Source organism: Thunnus maccoyii, chromosome 13, assembly GCF_910596095.1.
Source record: "Thunnus maccoyii chromosome 13, fThuMac1.1, whole genome shotgun sequence".
NCBI classification, from domain to species: domain Eukaryota; kingdom Metazoa; phylum Chordata; class Actinopteri; order Scombriformes; family Scombridae; genus Thunnus; species Thunnus maccoyii.
The window spans coordinates 4,588,243-4,604,093 of record NC_056545.1 but is presented as its reverse complement, the minus strand read 5'-3'; the positions used below and the strand labels follow the sequence as shown (position 1 = coordinate 4,604,093).

General features: G+C 38.6%; 1 protein-coding gene across 3 annotated transcripts in view; it reads left to right on the top strand.

Moving 5' to 3' along the window:
• The window catches only part of gria4b (glutamate receptor, ionotropic, AMPA 4b), a 141,465-nt gene that overhangs the window by 65,083 nt on the left and 60,531 nt on the right, over nt 1-15,851 (top strand). For all 3 annotated transcript variants that reach the window (XM_042431021.1, XM_042431023.1, XM_042431022.1), the window contains 2 exons: nt 2,330-2,569; nt 14,277-14,461. In XM_042431021.1, the coding sequence (XP_042286955.1) occupies nt 2,330-2,569; nt 14,277-14,461 (425 nt within the window). The remainder of the gene's footprint in view (nt 1-2,329; nt 2,570-14,276; nt 14,462-15,851) is intronic.

Sequence of the window (15,851 nt, the reverse complement as noted above, 5' to 3'; positions counted from 1 at the left end):
ACTTTGGTGATTTTATTTGAATCTTAAGATAAGTCTTCTCCTGGTCAGGTACAATTCTTTGAACCCATGAAGATCAAATATTTATAATAACATCTTTCTGTGCAACAATGAGACTGACTTTAAATGAGTCATGACATGAGGAAAAGCAAACTTAAGCTGTGATATTACAACAAACCTTGCTACAGTACAGTCTTGACTGTCATGTTTTCCTGACACAGTAGTTCCCGGCACCTCCATGTACCTGAACTGTGTGTACAACAGTAGAAGCGTGGCTCTCCTCTCACTGTCTCTCTGACTGTTGTCTTGTTTGTCTCACTGAGGGAGGAAGCTGCAGGCACATCAGAAAAGACGCAGACTCTCCCTCCCTCTCTCTCTCTCTCTCTACAGTGAAGTACTGCATCCTGCATGGAAACAATGGGTTTGTCAGTAAAGCAGCCCTCTTGTTTACTTCCCCACCCCCCATTTTCCTCTAACAACAGGAACATCTTGAGCTCTTTCTTCAGTTTGCCGCTCGCTCTGATTCTCCTCATAGCCAGGAACTGGCAGAGGATGCTCATTATCTTCCATTGCTGTTGTTGTTCTGCGCGCATGTAAAAAGTGGGCAATTATAGTATGGCTCTTGTAGACAGCCAAATCTTTCTATAATGAGGAGATCTCCTTGTGTGTGTGTGTGTGTGTGTGATTGTGTACAGCAAAATTGTGTCAACTTTATGCAAATGCACATTTCCATTTCATTCAAAGTTTGATCAATAAAACAAAATAGACGCAGATAGATGTTTATTTGATGTCATGAAGCAACGCAGCTTGAATGCAGTGTGTTTTGTTAATGGCGAATACGTCCTCTAGAAAACATTTACACGACAGTGAGAAGAATGATTCAGTGCGCTGCTAGGCAATTTTGGTACTGTTGTTGCTTTTTAAATGGGGGAAGAGAACAGCTTTTAAGATGAAAGCATCAGAAGAAATGGATGCGTTTGGTTTTGATCTCTGTTTACTGCATTCATAGGTTCTGCTGAAAGGATTTACAGTGCTAATCAGTCGGATAATGGTTTGTTATTTTGTCTTCAGTCGTGGCACTAAGCGTTCATTGCTTTGGTGATTTTTGCACCGCATTTCCCAGAAATCAATTGTCATTCAAAACAGTGAGAATCCTTTTTTTTCCCTCCGCCGTCTGATCAGGTGCATTAGTCAAATCTGATGGCGATCACTGCTCATATTAACTACCCAGTTGTTTATTCCGAGCAAATTGGAAACATAAAAGCCATCACTTCCTGCGTGCCGAGAAGAGTTTTCTGGCGTTGTGCCAAGATTGGTATCATTTAAATAATGTGTTTCTCTGGAGATGTGCCCTCATTGTGTGTGTTGTTGTCTTGTGTGACACAATGAAATTATCATGGGAGAAGTGTGTTTAATAAAAGATAAGTTAACCGATTCACAGCCTGACAACATCCATGTACAAGTCTGTGTGCTTGATTTCAGAATAATAGATCACAATGAACCTACTTTTGTTCAAATAGGACAGACAAATTAGAAAATTAAACTAAACTATTATATAAATGTTTTATTTTTGAGGCTGCTATAATTATTTTTATATAAACAATGGATCAAATGGTTCTTTGTAATGTTTCCCCCAGCTCTTAGTTGGGATTTAGTGTTTTAGCTCATTGTCAAGTTAAACTTAATCTACTCTCATCAACTTAATTTTTCTCAGAAGTTCTTGGAGACCAAATCAGAGCTGAAAGAGGATTAAATATTGAACTTAACCAGGTGGTTAGAAATAAGACTCCAAATTAATGCTAATGTTGCTACAGTACATGTCTGCTGGATGTGTAAATAGGCAACTGTTTGCTAACATTCACCATAACAACTTTATAATGTGATAATATGTCAATGTTGTGTTTACAGCTTGTTCTGCTGCCCCCAAGTGGCCAAAAATACATTACTGTAGCTATGACAAAAGATTGGTTGTGATGCCAGATTTAGCCAACCAAAGTCTCAAACCAAGGACAATGATGTGAACGATTAATAGTGTATTGACTGAACGTTTATGATAGAAAACAGATTAGTTAAATGATTTGGGGGAAACATCAAAAGAGCAAATCCACTTACTTGTTTAGGATTAACCACATGATGAATGTGGGGTAAATTGATTGGATAAATAATGAAGGAGAAATGACAGATGCTTTTGAAAACTGATGTGTTCGAGGTGGCCTTCCTCACCCTTTTTCAAAATTCCACTTTATCTTCATTTGGCTACGTTCATTCCCACTAGCTCTATTTTCTTGTTTATTAACTTCATTTTGTTGTTGTTTTTTTTTTCCCTCCCCAGTTTGCTCCCAGTACTCCCGTGGTGTCTTTGCCATCTTCGGCCTGTACGACAAGCGCTCGGTCCACACGTTGACATCTTTCTGCAGCGCCCTGCACATCTCCCTCATTACTCCCAGCTTCCCCACCGAAGGCGAGAGCCAGTTCACCCTGCAGCTCCGGCCGTCCATCCGGGGAGCGCTCCTGTCCCTCCTCGACCACTACGACTGGAACAAGTTCGTTTTCCTGTACGACACCGACCGAGGTGAGTTCTGAGGGAGGATCTCTTCCTCCGTGTATAGAAATCGCTGATGTGCTCTTTATGGAAGCCTCTGAGTGTGCTGTACTTCAAATGTGTTTCTCATCTAACTGACAACCTTTAAAAGTGCTGTTCATTGATCTGAGTGAACTGATGAACTGTGTGACCTGTTTGTTGGGTAATATTCAGATTACTGTATCAGAGACAGCCTCTGACGTATTTTCAAATGCCTAAAAAAACTTTATTTTCCTGACAAGCAACCTCTCGTGGTTGTGCGAATAATGACGGATCCCTGTTAGAAGCAAAGTATGTAGCTTGATGTTATAGTGCCACAAAGCCACCTAGACATTGTGGCAACATAGGGCATGATATATCCCCTTTAACTGCTGCTGAAGTTGTGTTAACAAAGACAGAAAATACCATAAACCTATAGGTCATCACCTGAAGAATCACACTCCAATAAAACATGACAGAGTACAATTGACTCTCATACACCAGCAATTAGACTGATCCCCTGGAACACACAGTGAGGCTCTCACAGAAACAGCATTATATAACATCTGTTTTTTTTCCATTATTAAGAGACACATCACACATGCTGTTGCACTTTTTAAATGGTAAGAGAAACCATGCAGATACATGCAGTAACTGACTGGAGATGTAACCATTTCACACTGCAGGATTTATACTAACAAACCGAAAGATTGTTACTCTAAATGTACTGATAGATGATGATTTTAAGGGAATCTCAAAGCTCAGGAGAGATATTTTCTCAATTTATAATGTATAATAAAATAATTTATAAAACCATATCGCCCAGTCCTACTTAGGGCAGAGAGATGACTGGGCATACAAAGTGTCTGCATCATTTTGCAAGGCAATGATGTGGCAATCTATAATGATTTGTTCTAATATGTACATCTACAATTTTTGTAATACATTTTATTTGCAGGAGCTCTCCCCAGCTCTCAAAAATTAATTTAACCCTGCTAAAAAGGCACATTTATTCCAAAATAATTCAATTTAATTGTAATAAATGTTGAAATCTTCTCAGCAGACTCTTTATCAGGAAGGTTTTTCTTAGTTCTTGGTTATATCTACTGTGCCTTTGATCTCATGCACCTCACACAGCAAACACAGAGGTGTGAATGGATGTACCTCTAAAATAATGGCAGTTTTTTTTTCTGTCCACAACATGTCTTGGGGCCAGCAAGCAATCAATATTGCAGTGCAGCTGCTATTAGAAGTGTTATATGGATGTGGATAGTCTTTCTCTCTTTGTCTCTCACTGTCCCCACCTGAGGACGAGGACTGTGTATTCGCCTTGTGGTTTTCTCACTCTCGTTCTTTTTTGTTCCTTTCCCTCTTTCTCTTTACTTTTTCTTTTCTTTTTTTCTTCTGTCACCCACCCCAGTCTTTGCCTTTCTCTCACCACATACACACTCACAGAGTCACTAGGTTTGTACTTATTCACCCTTGGGACATTTTGAATTCCTGCAAATAAAATGTATTACACCCACACCCCCACCCACACCCCTCCACCCTCGGGTCACAATGCCATTACAAGACAGAATGGATATGGGCTACTGCTTGGATCACATCTCCACATCTCGCTTTCATACATTTTCCAGAAGGTAGTCAGGGGTTTTCATTCTTTCTCTTTGCTGCTGTCGGGACTGCAGTGAATGTGCTTGAGCAGATTGGCTATATATGGGCTGCAGAGTGAGAACAGTATCAGGATGGCCTCCCTTTAGAACAACTCATTCTCTGCCTCTGTTTTTTTTCTCTTATCTCAGATCGTGCACGCTTGACTGGGTAAAAAGCCTCGGCCCTTCTCAACAAAACCTACTAGTATCTGATCAAGTGTTCTCCAAAAACACAACAATGATTCCTAGCTGTAGGACTGCCCTGCCCCACAAATACTAGAACAAATACTAAAACACTTTGCTTTTTGCCTCAATCAGGCATTGCAACTGATTCAAGATCAGCATTAGTATGTGACAGCAATACAGATGATCTTATGGTGCGTGATATTTCAGGACCCTTTCTGTGGTTCCAGGTAAACTAATCAAATTCATGCAGCAATGACTGCTAGCAAAACGCAAGAAAAGGAGAGATGGGAAAAACTATTCTTCACTTCTGCATTTCTTTCCTAGCTGTAGATATGTGATCATTTGTGTTTTTGCCACTTTTGTAATACTAAAATGAATGTGTCTTTTTTTAATGTATACAGTTTTTTTCCCCCACAAGATGTTATTTGGTGTCAAATAAAAGCGAGTTAAAACAGATAAAGATTATCCAGGAAAGGAGTTTGACATTGTATGCCTTTGGCTGGAACATTTTCTCAAAACATCCAGTAATGGTGTAAAAATACTTTGAACATTTGAACCAGTAATGGTGTAAAAATAATTCAGAATTAACAATCTTTGCCCTGAAACTAGGGATCTTCTTGATCTATCATTGTAGATATTTATTTCACAACATGTAGAAATCAGGAGCAGGAGAATTGAAAAATTAAAAAAAAAAAAAAAAGGTGTATTGATATGTGACACGTGCAAGCCTGTCAGTGTTAATGTGTATGGATATATTTGTACAAATGCAAGCATATATCTGTTCCCTATAGACAGATGACTGATGCACATAAATAATACTGCAGAATCGCTTTAAAAACACCGTCAGTGTGTGTTGCACTTTACACTATACTCCTGTTAATGAGCTACTGTAGGACTGTCACTTTATTTTAAAATTTGAACCACTGTTTAAATGTAGGAAAAACGTGCTATTTGGTATATGATGATCTATTGAAATTCAAGATTGTCAGTGTTAAAGTGCAACAGGTTGTGCCTCACAGAGAGCAGAAATTGCAGTCTCCTTTTTTTGCTGTTTGAATTATTTGGCTATGAAGAATATAAGACAATAAGAATATAAACAATCTGTATTTCCAGAATAGGAGATGAATCCCAGCCCCTTTCTAAAACTGTTTGGACATTAGAGACATTAGAGAGTAAAGTTTTATCTGATTGAACTACAGGAAGAGAACGATTTGTGGTCAATTAACGACCAGAAGGTTTAACGTCTCATCAGGTGTAACCACAACAACGTATTTTGGAGTAGGCTACGTGGGTTGCATGTCAAAGTGAAGTACGGTTTCATTCAAACTTGATTTTTTGAAAAAGTGACAGTCCTACTGAGAGCTCTGTCCATGGTGCTGAAATCAGGAAGCAGACAACAACTTATTTCAGCTGACTGATGTTTGGGCTCAGCCATTCTGTTGATGTTGCTGTCATCTTAACAGTGGGAAACACTGGCTGTCAATGATATGACATACTTGATAAAACATAGAGGATGTGAAAAACATGACTGGCTCTCTGTGGTTACTATTACCATCTATGGCTGAATGAAATGTGGCACTGAAAGTGATTTAAACCCTAATCAGGGGTTTTTCCATTTCACAAATTAAACGCCTCTTAAAAAGGGCTTGAGTACCATTTGAAGGCAATCATTTTCAGTTGTATTATAATTAAATATTTACAGTGACTTATTGTTCATTTATCTCAATTATTTGTCCACTTTTTTCTCATCTTTCTCCATAATTTGTCTTTTTTCTTTATTCGTGTCTTTTTTTCTAACAGGTCATAAAGCCCCTACGTTCTTCCTTCAGTTTTCTTTTACATTCATTGCTCCTACCAGCTTTAGCTGATCAGTTTAAATCTGTTTTGCTGCCAGGCAAAGCATGGAAGTAAATCTCTGCACAAGCATTTTTTACCATCCTAAAAAATGGTGAGGCATTCTTTCTGCAATAGGCTAGAAAAGCAGAGTGTAAATGGAAGATCACTATTTTACATTTTTCTTGTAAAGTTTCTTTACTGCACACACTTCATCCATGAAGTAGTAATGTGAGTAAGAGTGTGATCTCCTTAAGAGGCAAAGTTGGATATTTGAATACCTTAAATATACCATGTAGTCTTCTGTCTTTGTTAGTGGGTATGAATGTGTGCGTATGTATTAGTGTTCTGTATGTGCATGTGTGTGCTTTTCATAAGGCTTTTGGGTGCAGGCTGCAGCACTTTGGCCTGAGGATTTTTTTTCACACACAGGACCAGGCATTCATCCAGTATTGACTATAATGTAGAATCAGCCCACGCATGGCTGAGCTCAGTCAATGAGTGCCTGTCTGACTCCCTGCATCACAGCAACAGAGACACAAGGGGCTGGATACTGGAGCACTGTATGTGTTTGTGTGTTGTGGTGGATCCGATTAGCTTTCCTAGAATTTCCATACATAAACACACACTCACACAAGAAAACAAATTATAAATGGTAATACGATTAAAAATTATATATATAAAAAAAGAAAAGAAAATGGGAAATGTTTTGGGGAGAAATTGGGAGGAAAAGAAGAGAGGAACTAAGTGAAGAGGAATGGAAATGAGAGGAGATAAAATGAGAGGAGACAAAACAATTGGAGAGGAGAAAAGAGGAGAGGAGGGAAAATGAGAGGGAAGAGAAGGAAAAGAGAGGAAACAAGGAGATGAGAGAAAAATGAAAGAATAGAAGATAAAATGAGAGGACAGGAAAGGAAAGAAGGGGAGAAGAAATAAAAACACAAAAAATGAGGAGAGGAAACAAGACAATAGGAGAGAAAATTAGATCAGAGGAGATGAAAGGAGAGAAAAAAAATTGAGAAAAGAGGTGACAACAAAAAAAGGAAAAGACAGGAAACAAGAGGTTAAGAGATAAAACCACAAGAGAGGCAATGAGAACATGAAAAAACAGAAGAGTAGAGGTAACAAGAGGATAAGAGAGCAAATGAGAAGATAGGAGAGGAGATGAAAGGGAGAGAAGAGAAAATAATTGGAAGATAAAAGAGGAGAGGAGAGAAAATGAGACGACAGAAAAGGAAAAGACAGGAAACAAGAGGATAGGAGTGAAAACGAGAGGAGAGGAAATGAACATAAAAAATGAGAAGAGAGAAAAGAAAGAAAAAGATAGAGAAGAGAGAAAAACAAGAGAAGAGAAAGGAGGAAAACAAGGAGATGAGAGGAGAGGAAATGAGAACATGAAAAATGAGAGAGAGAGAGGAGAGATAAGATGAGGTGAGGAGAAGAGTCGAAAAGGAAACGTGGTATGGAAGGAAAAGCAGAGAGCAGGAAAAAAGATGATAGTTCTCCAGCAGATAGACTGGCAGCAGCAGTGTGTTCAGGCCATGATGAATGCCTCTTTTTAAAAAGCATAAGCCTCTGTATATACTCTCTGGAGAGGAAGAGGTGAAGGCAAAGGACTGACTCAATGAGGAAGGAAGGGAAGGATGGTGGCTCAGTAGACAGACGCTGACAGCGTGCATCACACCGGAGAGTAAAGACGGGACAACAGGGAGGGAAAGAGGCAGAAATTGCACACATAGCCCAGATGTGCACTCACTCTCCACTCTACATGCTGCAGCTGCTTCCATCTAGTGTCCAGCTCTGCTCCAATCAGCACAGCATGCTTTAGCATCAGTCGGCACACTAGCCTGTGGCTGTGTCTTTGACGCTGACGCTGATTGCGGCTGGCTGCTGCTCCACATACAGCCCCAGGGCTACACATTTATCAGCTGGTAATCAGCTGGCCCTTTGCACGCTTTGCTTGCCTCGGCCACAGCAGCGTTTTTCTGTCCATGCTCTGTGTACACCATGTGGCACAAGAGGACATCATGAGATATCATATTGTTACATACTGTACAAGCAACGCCTTCCGGCTGCTGATTTGTGCCCGGTGGTGTAGCAATAGCAGTGTGAACCTGGCACCTGATTTTGATTTAGTTTTAATCTTTTCACAAAAAATATTAGTTTTAGTCGAATTTTAGTTAAAAACTCAAGACTTATTAGTCTGACTGTAGTCCTAAAAGTGCTAATGATGAAAACATAACAATTTGTTAGCTTACATGTCAACAGATCCATCTCAGTGATAACTGACTGTGCAACATGGTTGAAAACTGGAAGTTGACCTTCAGTCAGGATTGTTTTGTCAAAAAACTGTGAAATTTAGTCTAGTTTTTGTCATCCATTTTTAATTTTTATGTCTTCAAAGACTCTGGAGGAACCTTAAAGGCAGGGGTCATGTGACTGATGGGGGTCTGACTACTAGCAAGCTAATCTGTTAGCATTTTTTCCTGCCAGATGACTGTTGGCTGCATGAGCTGCCATCAAGTACAGTACCTTATACATTAGACCACACTAGCCATGTTTTTGACATTTTTTATACTGTTTTTTATGTTACATTGGACACATTTCTATAGGAACTGATTATTGGAAATTATCTTTGTTACCTTTTTTTACAAGACTTTATAGGTTTCAGAAGTTATTCAACCACCTGACAAGCAATTCTGACAGATTATACCTGGTGTGCAATTGCAGTTTTTTGGAGTATTTGATGTTTTGAAGAAATTCTTGTTATCTTAACAGGATAAACAGGTTAGTCTTAGCTGATGCATTTTAAATTGTGGTTCAAATATTACTTAAAGATAATAAGTTATGAAGTATACTTAAGTTGAACATCATGTAATGATACGTACGGACTGAAGTAACCATAATTGCAGTGATTTTCTGAATGGTACTGCATTGTCATACTCTACTTTAACACCACTGTTAAACCTCCAAAACAGAGCATTAAATGTATGTATTCATGCAATGGCAGCATACAAGATATAAAATACACGTTTTGAGTTTAAAACATAAAGGGTAGGTCTACCACACCATTTTAATTATTCATTGCAGTAAGCAAATTCACCATGCTGCCAGACACCTTTGCCCTAAAAGAGACTGACTCTACACCAAACCAAAGCATAGGCGCACACCTCTGTAATGACATAAACTACCAATCAATATAGTCAATAACAGCAAAGTAGCTGCAGCTACCACAGGGAGTCGCATTCAACCACGTCTGCACAAAGTCTGCACAAAGGAACCATATACAAAAAGCAGTAAGATGAGATGCTTTGTATCAGATTTAGAAACCAGCTAGAATTCCTCTGCAGTCCCTGGACAGGTAGACACAAACACCAGAAAGTAAATATAAAGAAATAAAGACCACTGAAGACTCTCAATGTCTTGAAAGTAGCTGAAATATTTTTTTTCTGTTTGTGGAAAAAGAAGAAACTATTTAAAAATGAGAATAATTCACACAAATGAATGAAATAGGTAAAAAAAAAAAAAAAAAGTTGGATAATAAGCTTGTCTGTTAAATAGATGGAGGTGATAGTGATAGTTGCTACTAGGGGTGTGCCCAAATACAAATACATTATTCAGTAAAGCACAAATAGTGGGTTTTATACGAATATTTGTTTCATACAAACATTTTAAAAATTATTTGTTGGGGGTGTTCCCCAGAGATAAAGCTGAGCTACTGACACAAGCAAAGTAATCCCAAGGGACTCTCCATGACCTCTTGTTCCCCTTCTCCTTTCCACAAAGTGAAGTTGTAAAAAATAGGCAATAAATGAAAAGTGCAAAGCATTAATTGCCTTTGAAGTTCCTACCTACGCTATGCTGTCTCTGTGTTGTGGGTGTATGAATAGGTAGAGGTCTGTCTGCAAAGGGGCGATGTGTAAAGTTTTAGCTCAGTAGTCAGCGCAGTCGTCTATGATCTGGGAGACTCCAGTTCAAGACCCGATGTGGGGACCTCCCTTATAAGGTAGTTTATTCATGAACACTTATTGTAACACTTTAATTTTCTAAAATTAAAAGTGTCATAGAAACAAAAACAGGATTTTTAAGCCTCTTTCCACTTTTATTCGAATACAAATACAGATACAAATAATTTTGCTGCCTCAACAAATACAGATACAAATACTGGGATCTCTGCACATCCCTAGTTGCTACTAATGTGGCTGTAGGGATGTCAGTGTCACAAGATGGATCCAAAAGACTTTTTCATGTTCAGTATGCTAACATTAGAGTTTACCTCGAAGCACAGGAGGCTATCGAGGGAATACCGATGTCAGGGTTAGCTGAGCTAGCACTACCGCCAGGGGACTGATCTGCTAGTATGTTTACCGTCGGCTGACCATGAGAGGCTGTGAGTTTCGATTTCTGACTACATTGATCTTTGAAAATGAAGTAGAAGTTATGCTGGCATCAATATTCATGAAGGTACAATGCAGGATAGGAAATTGCCTTTTTTTTCTTTACAAGGGCTTTTTTTGCTCTCATGAAATATGTTTCAGGGGTATTTTGGATAATTTCCAGTTGGCTCTGTGCTCACTTGAATGGGGATAAAATGATTTAGTCAAGCGGTTCTTCTAGACTTTCCAAATGTTATTGTACTGAATGGATCAAATTCTGATAATGAAACAAGTCATTTCGGGTTGTGATGCTCAAAAAATTGTATCCACCATTTTACAGTCACTCCTTTTCCAGCGATTGTGTGCAGGAAAAATGCTTTTTGGGCCAGTGTGCATCACACGATGGACCCGGAAGTTTTAATTAGACGGTTTGGCCACCATGTCAAATTGACTTCACAGCTGGGGGGCTTGATGAAAGAACAAAGAAATGCAGCATGTTGATTAAAAAGCTTTATCATGTTTTTCCCCTTTGCTGCTGAGTTTTACACATTTTTCAAACACAACTGTGTTATTTACTGATTCACTGATTATGTTCTTACAGTACAAGTAAACAAGCTAACAAAGCTACCAAAAAGTAGCATAGTAAAGACTTCGGTTATCTCCGTCTGTCACGTGACGCTTGTGTTGCAGGTCGTAGAGGTCACTGGCAGCCTTACAGAGCCACTGGTGTGGTTGTGGATTCTTGTCAAACCGTCTAAGACAAGTTGTTCCAGGGACATTAAAGTATTAGAATATTGACAATATAAATACTGATCTACTATTCAGAAACTAGTATTCCAGAGGGAGAAATACTGTGTGAAATATCTCTCTGTGGGTTTTGGCTGTTTTATCTTGCAGGCTGTTGGTTTCACATCCAGTTGAGTGGATTTTTCTGGCATGTCCACAATGTTTCTGAACTCCTGCTGGCATGTTGTGACATCTTATTGATCCTCAAACAGAACTGTGGTCCCATTCTCTTTGAAGAATCTCGGGTTTCCTGGGTGTTTGAAGTGGGATAGAAGTCTTTTGGTCACACTTGTTTTCAGCAGGCTAGTGATGAATTTTATTATTGTGGCTCCAATATAAGTTCAAGTTCAAGTTGTATAGCACAACATCATACAGAAGCAATTCAAATTGCTTTACAGGGTGAAGGAACAGTAGAAAATAAGTTGAAAATAAGCTAAACTAAATAAAAATGTCTACAGTTTAATTTTAAAAGAAGATAGTGTTAGTACAAACCTCAATTCAGCAGGTAGGATGTTCCAAGCTACACATTTTTGATTGCACTGTCGGAGGGTCCTGTGACCTAACAAAACTGGGAGTGTGGTGGATATTCAGAGCTTTGTAGACCAGGAGCGAAGCCAATAAAGTCAATCCTGTAATAAACAGGTAGCCAGTGGCCAATTTATAGATAATAAATTATTAATTGGGCTGAATATGAACATCATGTGATGACAAACTGATTTGCTGCTGATTTGTCTTGTGTTATAACTGGGAAAATGAACAGTGTTTATTTGGGTCCAGCTTCCCAACACTTCTAGACAAAATGACATGAATCAGTTCTTCTCGGGAGAGACTGAGGACACTCTGAGATGATACATGCATGTTCGAGTGGGTGCATGTGTGTCAACTCAACTAGCAGTCTCTCTTGGCCCCGACATCCTTCTAATGGGGAGTAAGGTGCTGGGGAGGAGATAGAGAAGGTGGAGAGGGAGCCGGGTTGCCAGAGCACAGGTTAATCCTCTAATTGGGAGCAAAGGGAGATGGGTTGCCAGATTGTGATGGCCACCAGGAGGGGCCGTTTAAGGGGGACATCTGTTCCTGCTGGAGAACAGCCGCCCTCACAGCTCCCTAGTTTACTCTCTGACACTCATCTTCTTTATACACAAACCTGACGGCAAGAGCCCCTCCAACCCCCCCAGAGTCTAGTGTTACATCCAACTCATGTAGACCAGCCTATTTCCCCGACTAGACCAAAAGCCAGGATCTGGTTGGACAAGGATAAGAGCTTTAGAGGAGTTTGCTTCAGTGCAGTTTCTTTTAGACATGTTATCTTGCCAGGGAGGATGTGTTAACTAAAGCCAGTTGGCTATTGAATCCCAGCAGTTATGAGCAATATGTTTCATCACTTCACATGGCCCAATGTGCCATATTTCAGCCAGGAAGTATACAGTATCAGCCTCAGTTTCATCAGTTAACATAATCAGTAGCTGTAACACTGACAACTGAAAAAGCATTCAGAGAATAAGTGCTGTTATTTTAACCCTTTCATGCATGAATTATGATAACCTCAGTCAGTCTGAAAAAAAAAAAAAATTGAACTTCATTTTTTTTAAACATGACGAAATGTCTGAAAATGTTTGAATCTGGATCAAATACAGTGTTAGACAACCATGGGATACTTTTTTTTCATTGAAATATGTGCAATAGTTAAATTACAAGATTATGAAAATGTTAATAATAAAGGTACCCAGTGGAGTTTTTGACCACTAGAGGTGCTATGGAGCAGTCCTCATTTTGTTTGTGTTTTAGGACGCATGTATATATTCACAGACATGCAAGTGGCACAAAAAAAATATCACTGCACACTAGCAGAATGCAAGTTCCAAGTTTTTTTTATAAAAGAATCTGCATTACAAATGTTTTATGAGGAAGAAAATACATTCAATACATTTGTGACATTGCATGGGCACAAAGTGTGTTTTTGTATAATTATAATTTATATAATTATACATCATGTCATAAAAACAGACAAGAAAAGAAAGAAGACTCAACACAAAACCTTCTCAACAAACTTGATTACCAGGCAAGAATGTTGATATTGGACAATTTTATGTTTTTGGACAATTGGACAATTCTAATATTTTTTACTTTCCATGTCAACATTTTTTTCCACAATATCTGAGCTATTATATGATATATAATTATACATATATTATATAATCTATATCATTGTGGTGATGGCAAATAAACTATTACTATTAATACACTTTTTAGTTAAGTCGTCTTGAATTTACATATTATAACACACAATATTCTGTACATAATGTTTGTAATTGTTGCACTTTTTTTTACCCTATTTGATGCTTAACTGCATTTCAGTGTCTCAGTACTTGTGCTTTGTGCCGTGACAATTAAGTTGAATCCAATCTCATTAGGGAAAAATTTCAACAACAGCAAAGTGAACATTAAAAACAGGTCTGTAACATGATGCCAACACCAGCCTCCTGTATAAAGTTACATGCTCTACATGCTGTCCATCACTGTTACCTATTGCCTCATTACATAAAGGGCACAGAGCATAAATTATGATGTCCAATATGTACATACACCGAGGGATACTAGGGGCTGTTATGAACAGAAATAATGAATGGTACAAGATAGTACAAGTACAAAATGTCACAAAAGAAGAGGAGTTAATTGTCCACCATATCGATCTGAAAATAAGCTTGTTGGCTGTTTGTTTATTTTGACAAAGACACTGAGCTCACCTCTGCCTACAACAATGTACAGCACATGAATAGGACATTATTATTCATTATGATTCAATAAATAAAATGATACTTATGTTGTGCTAAATTAAGCTTCCTCCCACCTCTAATGAGTCTTACCCTGTGTGTCCGACTATATCAGGATACGCCATCCTGCAGGCCATCATGGAGAAGGCGGGACAGAACAACTGGCAGGTCAGCGCCATCTGTGTGGAAAACTTCAATGATGCCAGCTACCGGCGACTGCTGGAAGATCTGGACCGGCGACAGGAGAAGAAGTTTGTGATCGACCTCGAGGCTGAGAGACTGCAGAACATGCTGGAACAGGTGAAGCCACCATGATATCAGCATTTAGACGCTCATTACATGACCTTTCCAAAAGAGGCATTGCTGTCAGTCATCTTTGTTGTTTATACATCTGATGAGTGTCGTAGCCAGCTACAAAAGTTGAAATCCGCACCAGCCTCTGAAGTTATATCAACCACAACTCTCACACTGATGTTTATTTCATCTCGTGAAGCTTCAAAAAAATCAGAAATGAGTCAGGTGACAGTAGATTTAGTTGGCTGATCTGCTGTTTTTTGGCTTCATTGGTTCTTTAACATGGTAACTAAGAAAATCCATTATTTAATGTTAAATGGCGTTAAAATGAATGGTGTTAAATGGTCTGTTCCATACGGTTCAGACTTTTTAGAAATGCAGCGAGAACTGTAAATCTCTGGTGTGGCTTGCAAAGATGGTATTAAAGGAAAAATACTGATTATTACAACTTGGGATTTATTTTCACAGCTCTGGAAAATAAGTATTAACATTGTACTAAATGAGGTAATAGATGAGCTCTCAGAATGTGGAGACATTGCTAAAATTTGGTGGACCCAAGTTGTAATGAATTGTCTTATTTTCAGAGTATTATTTTCAGAGTCTAGGCCTTCATTCTTATCAGTTATGGTAACATTGTACTCAACAAGTTAATTGCTGAGATCTGTGAACACAGAGACATCGTAAAAATGTCGAACAGAGCAGGAAACACGAGCAGTCAGACAGATTGTAAACAAACCTCCAGGACAGCGAACTTATTTGAAAGCAAAAATTATGGTGAATGGTAAAATTATTACCAAAAACTGAGAAATGTCTTGATGATGTATTACAAGAACTGGACTCCAAAATGGCAGCCATTAATTACAATGAAACCAGAGCATATGCCAAAAAATGTTCTCTCTTCCTGTTTTGTGTCTCTTTGCCTGAGCACATGGGCCCGTCCCATCGACTTTACATCGATCAGAGATGATGTTAGACACATAAAAACTTTCTTCTAGACTCTGTTGAAGTTTTACAAATATTACATTTTCATATTTTAAAAACTCATAATGCAAAGAGTAATAATTTACCTTTGTTACAGTTCGAGGTGTCCGGTCAACAATTTATGGATGTCTCTTTTATAACGGTTGTCTATGAGGAAATAGTTCTTGGGCTGTAGAGCACTTTAGCACTGCATTTGGACACTGGAACAAACTAACAACAGGACAGACTTGCTGTGTCATATCCTGCTGTCTTGTGCATCAGTGCACCACACTTGCCATAGTTGTGTACTCTCCAAAAAAGTGGTTTATGTAAACTGCAGTACTTAATACCAGAATGATCATCTTACCATTTGTATTTCTTGCTTCTCGGACTTTGTTGTAATAAACTAGAATTATCCTTTAACAATGTTTTTCAA